The 15,038-nt window shown below is 47.8% G+C and overlaps 1 protein-coding gene across 1 annotated transcript in view; it reads left to right on the forward strand.

Annotated features, from left to right (window-relative positions):
* The window catches only part of LOC133138703 (pleckstrin homology domain-containing family G member 4B-like), a 45,471-nt gene that overhangs the window by 12,886 nt on the left and 17,547 nt on the right, over positions 1 to 15,038 (forward strand). Inside the window, exons 2-12 of the mRNA XM_061257668.1 lie at positions 2,998 to 3,195; positions 6,205 to 7,111; positions 7,661 to 7,816; positions 8,801 to 8,980; positions 9,994 to 10,117; positions 10,660 to 10,753; positions 11,305 to 11,391; positions 11,673 to 11,789; positions 11,979 to 12,077; positions 12,487 to 12,635; positions 14,094 to 14,232. Of these exons, the coding sequence (XP_061113652.1) occupies positions 2,998 to 3,195; positions 6,205 to 7,111; positions 7,661 to 7,816; positions 8,801 to 8,980; positions 9,994 to 10,117; positions 10,660 to 10,753; positions 11,305 to 11,391; positions 11,673 to 11,789; positions 11,979 to 12,077; positions 12,487 to 12,635; positions 14,094 to 14,232 (2,250 nt within the window). The remainder of the gene's footprint in view (positions 1 to 2,997; positions 3,196 to 6,204; positions 7,112 to 7,660; positions 7,817 to 8,800; positions 8,981 to 9,993; positions 10,118 to 10,659; positions 10,754 to 11,304; positions 11,392 to 11,672; positions 11,790 to 11,978; positions 12,078 to 12,486; positions 12,636 to 14,093; positions 14,233 to 15,038) is intronic.

A 15,038-nucleotide genomic window follows, 5' to 3' on the forward strand; every position in this document is an offset into this window, starting at 1 on the left:
AAATATTAGCAACCAATATGGGGCTGTACATGTCCCATTCCTACCCTAATTTGAAATGTCCAATTAGCTGTTTGTACCTGCGTTCATGTGCGATCCTCACAGCTAATTCAGGAGAGCATAGACATAAGCAGTTCTCCTGCACTCTCAGAAAAACTGTTTCCAAAAGGAACCCTGTGATTCTATTGAAGGACCCTATCCAGTTAAAGGGTTCTTTGTCAGGCAAAACTATTCTTTGTCTGGGAGCTTTCACACTTCACACCTATGCCAGAGAGATCAATAAAGAACTGAAATGGGTTCCTCTATGGAGACAAGCCAAAGAATATGTTTTTCTGAGTGTGTAGGAAACATATATTCTTACCAACTTGCTTCTTTTCACACCACAGACTACAGCTAAGCTTGCCTAGAATGGAGGACGGCTAAGTAAGAATTACATCGTTAAAGGTACAATAGGTAATTTTGGACGGTCAAGAGAGGAATCGCAGCAACAAACATGCTCAAACCACAACACTGTTTATCCCACGCCTTCTCTGCGAATGCGCTGATGTTGAAACGCCATTGGCTGTGGCAATTAGAACCAATTTTCAACCAATGAGGTTGAATTATTGTACAGCAATACTGGGACAGAGGAACCAAATGCAGACTCAGAGATAACATAATCAGGCAGGCTTTAATAACCAATTGGCAGATCCAAAACAAAGTCCAAAAACAGGCAATGGTCATAATCCAAAACAGACAGGTACACAGAGGGCAGGCAGAGGGAAGTTGGGAAAACGGGCAGAGTTCAAAACCAAGAAGTCAGACAGGCAAAGGTACAAAAAATAAAAATCCAAAAACCAGGCAGATATCCATCCATTATCTGAACCCACTTATCCTGAACAGGGTCACAGGGGGCTGGAGCCTATCCCAGCATACATTGGGCGAAAGGCAGGAATACACCCTGGACAGGTTGCCAGTCCATCGCAGGGCACACACACCATTCACTCACACACTCATACCTATGGGCAATTTAGACTCTCCAATCAGCCTAACCTGAATGTCTTTGGACTGTGGGAGGAAACCGGAGTACCCGGAGGAAACCCACGCAGACACAGGGAGAACATGCAAACTCCGCACAGCCGACGGGGATTCGAACCCAGGACCTCCTTGCTGTGAGGCGGCAGTGCTACCCACTGCACCATCCGCGCCGCCCAGGCAGATATCAGAACCATACAAATCCAAAAAGCAGAACAGACAGAATATCACGGGGCACAGGGCACAGGTACGGGGAAGCTAGAACTGGGGTAGGGAACAGAATAATGGAAAGATTAACTAGCGCTGAACAAACAAAACAGACCGGTATATATGCAGAGATAACAAGCGGAAAGAAGAATCAGGTGTGTGAACAGGGGAACAGATAAGGAACAGGTGAAATTAATGACAAGAGACAGGAAGGAAGTACATATAAGAGACAACAAATGGAGCACAGGTGAAACAAATTAATGAGAGGGAATGAAACTGAAAGCAGATTATGGTGGTCACGGAGGGAAACAAGAGGCAAAAATGCTAGGGACCTAGACAGAAATCAGGAAACAGAAACACAGAACCTGACATATACGATGTTTTGGTACAGAGTGCCAACCCGTCAACTGCATATTTTGAAACTTGAATTTAAGGACTATAAACACAGGCAGAGGGTGAGTCAACATGTCAGTGAGCCTTTTTCAAGGATAGGAAGGGATTTACAATGGTCTTGTAACAATGTTTTAACAAAACAAAAATCTTACCTATTGTACCTTTAAGTTCAATGTAGCTGGAGTAAGTAAGGGCTGCTGCTCTGGATGTGTTGGATGCTGTTCCATGTGGCGGGGATAGCTGCCCAGTGACAGGAGCAGGAGACAGGAGACAGGAGCTGGAGACAAGAGCAGGTGACAGGAGCAGGAGCAGGTGACAGGAGCAGGAGACAGGAGCAGGTGACAGGAGACAGGAGCAGGAGACAGGAGCAGGAGACAGGAGCAGGTGACAGGAGCAGGAGACAGGAGCAGGACACAGTACACCACAGCCAGGGACCTGCGGGGATGTAGAGCAGGTGTGTCGAGTACTGCACACACAGAGCTGGACTCAGAGAAGAGTATCTGGATTCACACTGCATAAACCAAAAATAAGTCCATATCAACAAGAAGTTTAGTCTTAAACTTTGTATGTTGTAAAAATTCGGATGTGTATGACTGTGTAAGACATAAATTTTGTCAGTGAGGTGAGACAGTTTGACTCATTTCAAGATTTGGCAATGGGGTAAGACATTTTCACTCGTCAAGCAACTACAACAAGTAATTTATAACAAGCTAATATGTTCTACTTGCGAGAATAAGATTTTGAGTCTCATTAGAAGACCCAAACACTTGTTAAGGCAGACATTTTTGAAGTGCAGAGAACAGTACAGTACACACAGATCTGATGCAGCTTCCATGAAGAACAGACATTGGAATGAAAAGCTGCCTTTGTGATGATTTTATTACGCAGCACCGTTCCTTCTCTGGGGAAATCCAAACTTAGACAAGCCTGCGTTTGTTCACATTTTGGGGTGCCACCAGCGGAAATTGCAAGAAAAGAAAATGTCAATTTAAACAGTTACAGTGGAGGCCGAAGAAAAATTCACTAAAACTTCAAAAACGGGAATTGATGGAAATTGCCTACGGGAGAACAGTCAGCTATTTTATGAAATACGAAACAATTTTCTTCAACATTCTTCTCTGTGCCTGGTATGTAATGTCATCTGGGAATTTTGGAAGTGTGTAAGCCCTCATTTCTTCATTGAAGGAGTATATAATAACCTGGAATGACATTTTTATCAAGGGCCGGGGTTACACATTCCCTGGAATCTGGAAAAGCGTTTCCTGTTCTCAGGGAATTTCTTGCTGTACTGGGACCATAGGAGACCCACAGTAATGGCTTCCGCTTCCTGTCTCTGTTCCTAAAGACGGGTCCTGACACCCCGTTATTATCTTATTTCTTTTGCAGAACCCAGAATCTCTGGACTCGTCCGTGCAGGGGGTCCTGGCAGCCCTGTACCCCCCCTTTGAGGTCACCGCCCCCACGGTGCTGAGCCAGCTCTTCCGGGTCATCGAGGAGCGTTACCGTGGCGATGCGCTGCAGTGCCTGCTGGACTTCCTCATCCCCGCCAAGCATATCCTGGAGAGCGTGCGCCAGGCCGCCTGTGTGAGTGTCTCTACCCCGAGGGCTCTTTCCAATCCCTTCTCCACCTCCTATCTCCCTGCTCCTTGCCTGGCCCGGAAATCGATCGAGGTTCCCAGATCGGAGAGAGCCAGGCAGAATTGGGTGGAGGGTCCTCCCAGATCGGAGAGAGCCAGGCTGAATTGGGTGGAGGGTCCTCCCAGATCGGAGAGAGCCAGGCAGAATTGGGTGGAGGGTCCTCCCAAATCGGAGAGAGCCAGGCAGAATTGGGTGGAGGGTCCTCCCAGATCGGAGAGAGCCAGGCAGAATTGGGTGGAGGGTCCTCCCAGATCGGAGACAGCCAGGCAGAATTGGGTGGAGAGCGTTGCCAATCGATCAAGGTCCGCCATCATTAACGACATTCCAACCCATGAAATGTTCCTTCTAAGAGCTAGAAGCTGAAGGCCCCTGAAGGTTTCTTGAGCAAGAAAACACGAGCAAGTATTTTTTCGGAATGTGTGACGTACAAATTAACAACCTGTGTGGGTTTCCTCCGGGTACTCCGGTTTCCTCCATTAATATATTACATTACATTAATGGCTTTTGGCTGACACTCTTATCCAGAGCGACATACTGTTGATTAGACTAAGCAGGAGACAATCCTCCTCTGGAGCAATGCAGGGTTAAGGGCCTTGCTCAAGGGTCCAACGGCTGTGCGGATGTTATTGTGGCTACACCGGGATTAGAACCACTGACCACCTTGCGTGTCCCAGTCATTTACCTTAACCACTACGCTACAGGCCACCCTCCCGGCATAAGACATGCATGTCAGGCTGCTTGGGGGTAAGGGGGCCTAACAGGGCAAAGAGCATGCGTGCTCAGTCAACTTGCCCTGTATAAATAAAGGTTAATAAAATAAAATTATGACCTGGGGATCCACCTCTCCCCATCTGCCACGCATATATTCAAACTGACGTTTGAAGGAGCAATGACATTCCATTTGCCTAATTCATGTTTTCTCCATTCTCCCGTCTTTGCCTCCTTTTTTCACTTCACTTTTGCCTCCCCTAATGGACAAAGATACGGTAGGAGCAAAGAAAGGAACAAGGAGGTGGACAGAGCCCTGAAGGCTAGACTTTGCAGGAAAATGTTCATTTGGGAGTTTAGCAGTTGAACTGTAATTGTAATTCAACCTGTTCTGATGTCCTACATATTGATAGGTTGATGACATCTGAACATAGTGATCAGGTTACAGATCGGGACGAAATCTCTGCTATTCTTTTTAATCCCTGTTTCTGCACTTTACAGACAACAGTGGCTAGATAGCAATGTGGAATGGCTGAAATGTAAAAAAAATAATTATCTGAATCATCCTCAGATCCCTGCTGAAACTCTGAATCAAGTAAATTCCTAAATTCTGGCAAAGTTCCAAACACATTCACAAAAGGGTTCGTTTTTTCTGTAGCAAACAGATGCGAGAATGCCATCTACTGCTCTAGCTGGTGAACTACAATGGTAAAAACCATGAAGGCGGGAAGTACACTGCAGTAAATAGAAGTCTTCTAAGAGCGCATCAATTCACAGGTTTTTGCAATGAGTCAGCTCCTATTGAGCAGATGTATAGAAGGCAGTATAAGCTTTCATAAATTCAGGGTAGGTCTATAGAACTGTCCAGTCCAATTTGGCCAAGGATTCAACCTTCCGTTCAGTAACAGCCCTCTTAGAAAGAAAAGGTAAAAGAGCGGAAGGCTGCTGAGAGACCATTTAAAATAGACACTGTTATTTAAGATGAGCTGAAAATCAATAAGTACAATCATTTCTGATTTGAAGAAATTGATCCCACAGACACATTGTATCATCCCACAAAAAATAAGATGGTGACTAAGATGACAACGACACAACGACAAAGGTTCTTATTTGCCGCTGGTCGGAAAACAGCCAGTTGATTGTGCGGAGAGCATTCCAAGATCGGAGAGAGCCAGGCGGAATTGGGTAGAGGGTCCTCCCAGATCGGAGAGAGCCAGGCGGAATTGTGCGGAGAGCATTCCCTGATTGGAGAGACAGGCGGATTTGTGCGGAGGGTGCTCCCAGATCGGAGAGCCAGGCGGAATTGGGTGGAGCGCCCAGTGGGAGGGCAGAGAGCCCAGTGGGAGTGGCAGTATTTATTAAATCTGCCGAGGCAGCTCCCCTCAGCCTTCCAGGTGCATTCTGTCTCTCAGTTCCGGGGAGACATTTTGTCCACGGCATACTGCACGACCTACATGACTTCCTGATATTCATGCAGAATTTATCTTTAGTTAATTTCCACCGTTGTCCTCTTGTGCTACCGACATAAATTAACCTCAAAGATGTAGAATAGTTTGCTGGGAGAGATTAGATGCATTTGAGCCTCATAACCCAGTTTAGTCTTTTCAGCTTTTTCCAGATGCTCTTTCTCCCTTGCAGTGTGCTGCCAGAATCCCACGTAGGGCCTTGTTTATAAAACTTTGGGCAGATTCAACACTAAAAGGTGCAGTGTGCACAAAAGAGAACTATGTACAGTTGAAAATAAACTGATTTATAAAAACGTCACAATAAAACGTTGAGGTAAGCTACGCCTGGCACCACATTATCAGCTGTCATGGGGACTATGCGAGTGTGTGAGTTCTACGCTCAAGTGCCTGAGAGAGCCAGAAGAGTCGACAAAGAGTGAAGTCAAGCAAAGGGAAGGGCTGGACATTCTGGTGTCGTCGGTCTTTTACTGGAGTAGGTTTTATTGCTTCCGGTGCTTTCTGGGTTGTACAGTATTGGTTTGCTCTAACTAGATGTCACGGCAGGGCTGGTGCTGCAAACGTCACTGGAGTTTCCTGTGGAATGCATAGAAATGTGGTCCCGTTGTCCCTACACTTCCTTTTATTCATCCTACATTTTTTTATTGTGTTCCCAGCATCCTGTTGACCTTATTTAATTGAAAACAGATTGGCTTTGATCAAGTCTTCCTCCCAAGTGTTTCTCAGTTTCTGCAGAATTTTGTGAGAGCAGGGTAGTGGCTGATGCGCTGTGTGTTTCTGGCAGGCTCCGTACTCTGACGTGCTGTTCCAGTGCGAGGGCTGGCCTCTCTGTCTGCGGGAGCGTGTGGTCCTCCAGCTGGCCCCTGTGAATCCGCTGCTCCTGAGCCCCGGAGACTTCTACCTGCAGGTGGCGCCGTTCGGGGACCAGGCTGCTCGCATCGTCCTCGGGAGCCTTCTGGAGGGGCGGCGGGGTTTGGAGGAGACGCCCGTCCCAGAAACCTCGTACCCCTGCATCTTCACCCAGGACTGGCTGCGGGAGGTGAACCTGGGCCGCGGCGGCATCCCGCTGTATCGCTGCCTGCTGTGCACGGAGCAGGGCGTGCTGAAGGTGCCCTGGGCACAAGTGGCCCGCCCCGAGTTCGTTCACAGGCCCCCGCCACCTCAGGCCACGCCCAGGAACGCCACGGCCTTCGCCCTGGAGACCAGGATCCTCCCGGCCCGAGACGGCATCGCCGTGTCGCTGCGGCTGGTCGACAAGCCCGTGGGCCGGGTGTCCCCGAACACCTGGGACAGCCGGCGCAACCGCGACCTGGAGGGCGACTATGTGGACCTGGTGGAGTTCGGCAAGGAGAAGGAGGCCCTGGCGCTCAAGCGGGTCGAGTCACTGCCCAAAAACCCGGCCCCGCTGCGGCCTGTCCGCCCGGCCCCCCCAGCGCCCCCTCGAGAGTTCCCCACGTCCTGCGGGCACTCGGTCGGGCGTCGGGAGGACCCGTGCGCGCCCTGCGTGAGGCGCCCTATGGCCCGGGCCCCCCTGTCTCAGGAGCCGCGCTGTCAGTACCGGCAGTCCTACCTGCAGGCGCTGCAGAGCCCTGTGGCCCCTGGCCAGGCCTCGCCCCCTCCCCCACCCTGCTGTCGACCCGGAGACTGTGTGGTCGCCAGGGACACCGAGGAAGGATATGCATGGCTCCAACGCACTGTCGAAAGAGCGGAGAGACCCGTCTCTCCCTGCCATTCCATGACGTCTGAAAGAGGGGGGAGACCCCTCTCTCCCTGCCCTTCCACAGGGTCTGAAAGAGGGGGGAGACCCCTCTCTCCCTGCCCTTCCACAGGGTCTGGAAGAGGGGGGAGACTCCTCTCTCCCACCCCTTCCATGGCATCTGAAAGTGGAGGGAGACCCCTCTCTCCCTCCCCTTCCACAGGGTCTGAAAGAGGGGGGAGGCCCCTCTCTCCCTCCCCTTCCACAGGGTCTGAAAGAGGGGGGAGGCCCCTCTCTCCCTCCCCTTCCACAGGGTCTGAAAGAGGGGGGAGGCCCCTCTCTCCCTCCCCTTCCATGGCGTCTGAAAGAGGGGGGAGGCCACTCTCTCCCTCCCCTTCCATGGCGTCTGAAAGAGGGGGGAGGCCACTCTCTCCCTCCCCTTCCATGGCGTCTGAAAGAGGGGGGAGGCCACTCTCTCCCTCCCCTTCCATGGTGTCTGAAAGAGGGTGGAGGCCACTCTCTCCCTGCCCTTCCATGGTCTCAGAGCCGGGCAGACAGGCGGTCACGATGCAGAAGCCCAATGGCTGGAGCCACAGTGATGTTCGCCCGGAGCTCCTCCGGGCGGTGCAGCTGTTGCAGGGCAGGAAGACCCCAGTATTGGGTCTGGTCTCCCCCCACACGGACAGATTCCGCAAACCAGGTGAGTTACGCTGCTACACGCAGGAAACATGTGTCGTCTCTAGGGATGCTAAATATGTTGCACGAAACATGTTGTTTAGCAATAAAAAATTTAGAAGAACAGTCTTGAATAAACTTGACAAATTATACTGTTGGCTTCCTCCAACAAGTGTAATTATGTATTTAAGTGTAGCAGAAAAGATAGCACAGGACACCCAATAACATTTCAATTTATTTACTTACAATGAAAAAGGGAACTTACAGAGAATGAATATACAGTAGTTGCATGACGCTCTAACCCCAGCGTAGACAGAGACGGCCCTCCACAGTCCATGCTAGAGTCAGCGAGCGATCAGAACGAATCAATGACTACAAACGGATGTGCCGATCCCAGTGTAGCATGACCAAACTAGTTTTGGGTATAAGGGCAACATAATAAGGTAACAATGTCAAAGTAGTACATAACTGTTATTAATATGGGGCATATGAACAATAATAGTGCCTTGCGCTATACAACCCTTCTCCAGTCGTACCGAGTCCCTTCGGTAGCAACCAAAAAGAGGAACTTTACTTAAACAGAACAATAATAGCATCTACAATACTGCATGGTTTTCATTTTTGAACATTGTCTGGTTTCTGTGTTTGTAAGCAGTCGTACACTATTGTCTACCAGTTATCTTTCATCTTTTATCCACAGACATTATTACCAACATTTATACAATTCAAACCCACCCACTTTTTAAGCAGGTAAACAAGTACAGTAGTTATGTATATGGAAGATGACACATATCTAGTTTCCTAACCCCCCCCCCCTCCAAAAAGGAGATATTAAGGGGCCCTCTGACCCATTCCTGACAGTTAGGTGCTCCTCAGTCATTGACCCATTCCAGACAGTTAGGTGCTCCTCAGTCATTGACCCATTCCTGACAGTTAGGTGCTCCTCAGTCATTGACCCATTCCTGACTGTTAGGTGCTCCTCAGTCATTTGAACTTCTCTCATCTGCAGCTCTTGTCCAGGAGAGCCACGCTGAGGCCCGGGCTCCTTCGCCTCTCACTGACGGACAGCAGAAAAAGCTCCCAAGCCCCCCAGGAGCCCCCCCGTCCCCCCGGTCCTGGGGCCCCCTCCCGTCCCCACCGCAGGAGTTTGGCAGTGATCTCCTCCACTTGGGAGTGGCCTGTCTTCCAGGTACAGCCTCTTTCCAAACCAGGATCTATCCAGTCAATGCAGCCGTAGGCTGGAGTACCTAAAGGCCAGTTCATGTTCAGTTGCAAATATGATGCTCATGGCTTAGCACAAAGATCTAGTTATGGAATAGAATAGTATAGAATTTTTCTAAAATAAATATTGGTAAAGATCCTCATAAAAAGCGCTTCAAAAGGAAAAAGTAAGTATTTAATATATGTGTCGGACCTACACTGTTTCCATCTTCCACATTTCATTTGTCTCTATTTTCCCAGCTTATCACTATGGAAACAAACACATTACTCAGTCTTCAGGTAAGATACTGAAAATAATTCAGTAGACTCAGCAAAGCTGTTGCCCAGGTTACCAAGACATGCGTGCACAATGTTAAATACTACCATGAGTACCATGGTCATTTTTGCAGAAAAAAGCAACTGTGAAATCATTGAGTGAGCCTTTAAGGAGAATGTCATATCTACAGTGCTTTAATCTTAGTGAAGGACATAGAAGATGCAAAACTGACACTCAGTCATGGTTTTTGTCATGTACAGCACTTTGAGCTTTGGATAAAATTGTATTATTATTATTACTGTTGTGATTTGTAAAGTCACCTTAACTTGACATTTCTTAAATTTAACAATGTGGTTACAAAACATCGTTTTGATTCTTGCATTCTTACTGTAGCAGATACTGTAGCATCCATGCTAAGCAAAAACACACACACACATATACACACACATACATGTTCACACACACACACACACACACACACACACACATATACACACACATACACGTCTCCACACATACGCACACACACACACACACACACACACATAGACACACACATACACACATAGACACACACATACTGACACATACACACACATACACACAGATACACACACATACTGGTATGTAGTGCGTGTCAACAGCTTGAGCAGAGGACAGGAGAGTGTAGCACCTGTAAACTGTGAGTGGACACACCTGGTGGTCATGGAAACCTTCCCTCCCAGGCAGCAGAGACCGGGCGGGTCGGGCGGTGGTGGAGGTGTACGGGGGTCACCAGGGATGGAAGTCCCCCCTGCTGTCCAGCCAGGAGCTCTGTAGGCTGCTGCTGTACCTCCACTCTGTCCCCAGGTACAGCGCCCCCTGCTGCTCTCCAAAAGGAATGCAGGATCTGACATAAAATTACACTCTCTCAACATTAGAGGGCAGCAAAGTTCCAGGGAAATCTAAATCATTCTGGTGACCTCCAGAAGACCATTTTTGCAAGGCAAGTTGTAGGGATAGTGAACTTATATTGAGATTTTCATTTATATGATTTATAATATATATTTATGTTTCTAAAAAAAAAAAAGAGCTGTACTAAGCTTGCCTGCACATATTCAGTCAAGTTCAAGCGGAGTTTGACTCATTAATAAGACATATGTGAGAAGCCATGCCGAAAACAATGACATCACCATGCCTGTGGTCTCCTGTATGATATATTGGCTTTTTTAAACTGGACAGCATATTACACTTAACTCAATTAATGCAGCCCATCTTCGGGGGAGAAAACACATAGTCATTAATAAACAGTAATGAACAATTCATGTTGCCACGGGAACGATGCGAGGATCACTGGAGTGTGATGATGTGATTGGAGCTGACCTTTGACCTCTGTGTTTGGGGTGCCCCAGGAAAGAGGTTGGAGAGCTGGGGGTGACTGTGGTGGCCGATGCCCGGAGGAACCCACCTCCCCCAGCGTTTTTTAGGGCCCTCTGGATGGTCCAGGTACAACGCTTGCTCATACAGTACTCATAAGTGCCATGTGGGGGGGGGGGGGGTAGAGAGGAAAAGTAGTTTTGATCATGTGATTATGCAATATTCTCAAAGAATTACCTGACTAGTCTTATTTCAACTTCTAATACTGTTTTCTCTATTGGTAAATTAAAATTGGTGGGTAAAAAAGTTGTCAGGTGAGGAAAAACTCACCAATGGGAAACAATCTTGGGAGGACCCCGGCTAAAGAGGGGAAGCCCATCCCTCGAAATTTGAAGGGGGAGAATGAAAAGCCATCTACCTGTAAATTTAAAGAAAGCTGTAAGAATGTATCTCTTTGAGATATGGGACCTACGACAAATCTTTAAGACAGGTCTTTGGCTAGCTGGTATAGGTGATTAAGTGATATATAAAGTTGTGTATTATCTGTATCTGAATGAGCATTTGTGTATGTATGTGTGTGTGTGTGTGTGTGTGTGTGTGTGTGTGTCAGTGATAGTGAGTGTGTGTGTGTATGTCTGTGGAGCCTTGCTGTTCAACCACTGCCTCTCTCCTGACCATAGGAATTGGCCCTCCATGCCGTTCACTGTGTCCTGATGCTGGTGGACAAAGAGACACACCCTCGACCAGAGAGACAACCAGGCCTGCAGGTCAGGGCCCACATAGGGTCAGGAGTCAGGGGTCAGGGGTCACAGAGTCCTTTTAATATGGATGTATTTTAGTGTTTACCGCTGAAAGAGTCCTTTACTTTTCTGGAAATCGAATTGTGCATTTTTGTGAACAGTACTGACGTGTGGCAGCTGTGCTTATTTATATAATTAAAAGAAACTGTTCCAGGTCATATTAATATTAGATGCAAAATGGCCCATTCGTAAGCATAACATGACACACTTTACCACACACACCATAACCTTCTGACCTTTTCCTCCAGATGGACGTCGTTACCTCACTGAAGGCCCTCCACAAGACCGTGGACGGGCATCAGCTGACCTCCGCTCTGGGCGGTACCTATGCATACAGCCACAGCGATTGGCTGCGGCTTTATCAGGTGCGTAGGTCACGTGACACATTCCAGCCAGTTAGAAAACAGGCTTTCTAAACAGGCTTCATGCGTGAGATGTTGTTACGAGCCTGAAGGCCGAAGCGGTAGGTTCGTATGAGGGAACCGCATTCCTACTACAGTCTTATGGAGCTGATTTCATTGTGTAGCCTGTGGAAACCTCGCCTGTGTTTTCAGAAAATGGATCCATTTGTGTCGCATCTCCGGGAAGCTTCCGGGCTGCTCCAGAAGGCCATTGGGAAATTTGAGGGCGTCAGTAAGATCGACACAGTGCAGGTGCGCACATCCACTCAGTCCATGGAGCACACTCTCACTCAGAAACACAGAAAAGAACTGGCCCAGGGCACTCTGTGCTTCACAGCGCATACCATTACAGAGCCAGCAGAGAAGCATGCTGACGGCAAACAGCACGGACACATCTCTGCGGATATTACATAAATCATATCATATAAATCAACCGCGAGGAAAAGAAAAACATTGTAAATGCAAAAAACTACAGCAAAGTTTCAGAGAATTTGCTCTCATACAGGATTACTTATGATTTCAGTCTTGGGTTCTGGGAAGTTTCTCAGCCAGATAATGTATAAATCAAAATGTTCCCCTTATTAGAATGTTTTTATTGTTCCATATTTCTTATGTGACATACTCTTTTGGGATAAAGCTGGTCTGCCATGTGATGTCACAGGATGTTCAGCAGCGCATTGACGAGCAGAAGGCCCTGATGAGGGAGGTGCTAGAGGACGCCCGATTGGTGGCTTTGCAGCGGGAGGGCGGGGCCATGCTGGCCAGGCTGCGGAAGGAGGAGTTCCGCTTTTCCCACTCGGAAGATTACCGGTGAGCTCCCGGCCTCAAGACAGCCAGACTCATTCAGGACCAATAAGACTAATTCAGGAGCCAACAAGATTCACTCAGAACCAATAAGATTAATTCAGAAGTGAACAAATTCTTTCAGGACCAATAAGATCAATTCAGTATTGAACAACATTCATTCAGAACCAATAAGATTAATTCAGGAGTGAACAACATTCATTTGGAACCAATAAGATTAATTCAGAAGTGAACAAGATTCTTTCAGGACCAATAAGATTAATTCAGGAGCGAACAAGATTCATTTAGGACCATAAGATTCATTCAGGACCAATAAGATTAATTCAGCATTGAAAAACATTCATTCAGAACCAATAAGATTCATTCAGGAGTGAACAAGATTTTTTCAGAACCAATTAGACTCATTCAGGAGTGACAAGATTCATTCAGGACCAATAACATTTACTCAGTATTGAACAACATTCATTCATAACCAATAAGCAGGGGCGGCCTGTAGTGTAGTGGTTAAGGTAAATGACTGGGACCCGCAAGGTCAGTGGTTCTAATCCCGGTGTAGCCACAATAAGATCCACACAAGTGAGGCCCTTAACCCTGCATTGCTCCAGGGGGGTGTCTCCTGCTTAGTCTAATCAACTGTACGTTGCTCTGGATAAGAGCGTCTGCCAAATGCCAATAATGGAATGGAATGTAATAAGATGAATTCAGGAGTGAACAAAATTAATTCAGGACCGATAAAATTCATTCAGAAGCTAACAGACTTTATTTGGGACAAATGCAATGTATTCAGAAGCAAAGAAGATATATTAACAAGCAACACTGGCTAATAACAGAGCTATTATCTGGCACCCTGGCAAATGAGCTTGTGTCCTCTGCAGCAGGAGAAAATAGCAAAACAGACAATGCAGCTAAGAAATGCCCTTGCCTATATTAGATACAAATCAAAACAATTAGACTACTCATGTTGCAAAAAAAACATTCCTAAATACCAAAATTGATAGAAAAGTTAACTACTGGATGGCTTATACAATACAACACTAATGTTATCTCCTCCCAGTCCAACAAGCTCTACTTAAAGCTTAAAGCACTCAATGTCCAAAAAAGTTTTTTATATAAAAAAGCAGATGTGAGCAGATCCAAAGGGAACGCAACTAGGCTACTTAAACTGCAGTGCACTGTGTTTTTGCAACTGTGAGTGCAGTGTGTGGTGTGACAGATGCTGCAGTGTGTGTGTGTGTGTGTGTGTGTGTGTGTGTGACAGAAAGCTGCAGTGTGTGTGTGTGTGTGTGTGTGTGAGACAGATGCTGCAGTGTGTGTGTGACAGATGCTGCAGTACGTGTGTGTGTGTGACAGAAAGCTGCAGTGTGTGTGTGTGTGTGAGACAGATGCTGCAGTGTGTGTGTGTGTGTGTGTGTGTGTGACAGAACGCTGCAGTGTGTGTGTGTGTGACGGTGTCTCTCTCTGCAGGGACTCCATGGCTCTGGCGGGCGGCCTGTATGATCAGGTGGAGGAGCAGGTGCACACGCTGGTGATGAAGTCCAACCAGTCCCTGCAGCACCTGGAGGTCCTGCTCACTCTGCGGGAGCTGGAGGGACGCTTCACACAGGTGAGTCTACCTGAGTCTGGGCTCTATTACACTGTCTGTATCCCTGAGTCTGGGCTCTATTACACTGTCTGTAGCCCTGAGTCTGGGCTCTATTACACTGTCTGCAGCCCTGAGTCTGGGCTCTATTACACTGTCTGTATCCCTGAGTCTGGGCTCTATTACACTGTCTGTAGCCCTGAGTCTGGGCTCTATTACACTGTCTGCAGCCCTGAGTCTGGGCTCTATTACACTGTCTGCAGCCCTGAGTCTGGGCTCTATTACACTGCCTGCAGCCCTGAGTCTGGGCTCTATTACACTGTCTGCAGCCCTGAGTCTGGGCTCTATTATACTGTCTGTATCCCTGAGTCTGGGCTCTATTACACTGTCTGTAGCCCTGAGTCTGGGCTCTATTACACTGTCTGCAGCCCTGAGTCTGTGCTCTATTACACTGTCTGTATCCCTGAGTCTGGGCTCTATTACACTGTCTGTAGCCCTGAGTCTGGGCTCTATTACACTGTCTGTATCCCTGAGTCTGGGCTCTATTACACTGTCTGTAGCCCTGAGTCTGGGCTCTATTACACTGTCTGTATCCCTGAGTCTGGGCTCTATTACACTGTCTGCAGCCCTGAGTCTGGGCTCTATTACACTGCCTGCAGCCCTGAGTCTGGGTTCTATTACACTGTCTGTAGCCCTGAGTCTGGGCTCTATTACACTGTCTGTATCCCTGAGTCTGGGCTCTATTGCACTGTCTGTAGCCCTGAGTCTGGACTCTATTACACTGTCTGCAGCCCTGAGTCTGGGCTCCATTACACTGTCTGCAGCCCTGA

The sequence above is a fragment of the Conger conger genome, chromosome 10 (assembly GCF_963514075.1).
Source record: "Conger conger chromosome 10, fConCon1.1, whole genome shotgun sequence".
Classification (NCBI taxonomy): Eukaryota; Metazoa; Chordata; class Actinopteri; order Anguilliformes; family Congridae; genus Conger; species Conger conger.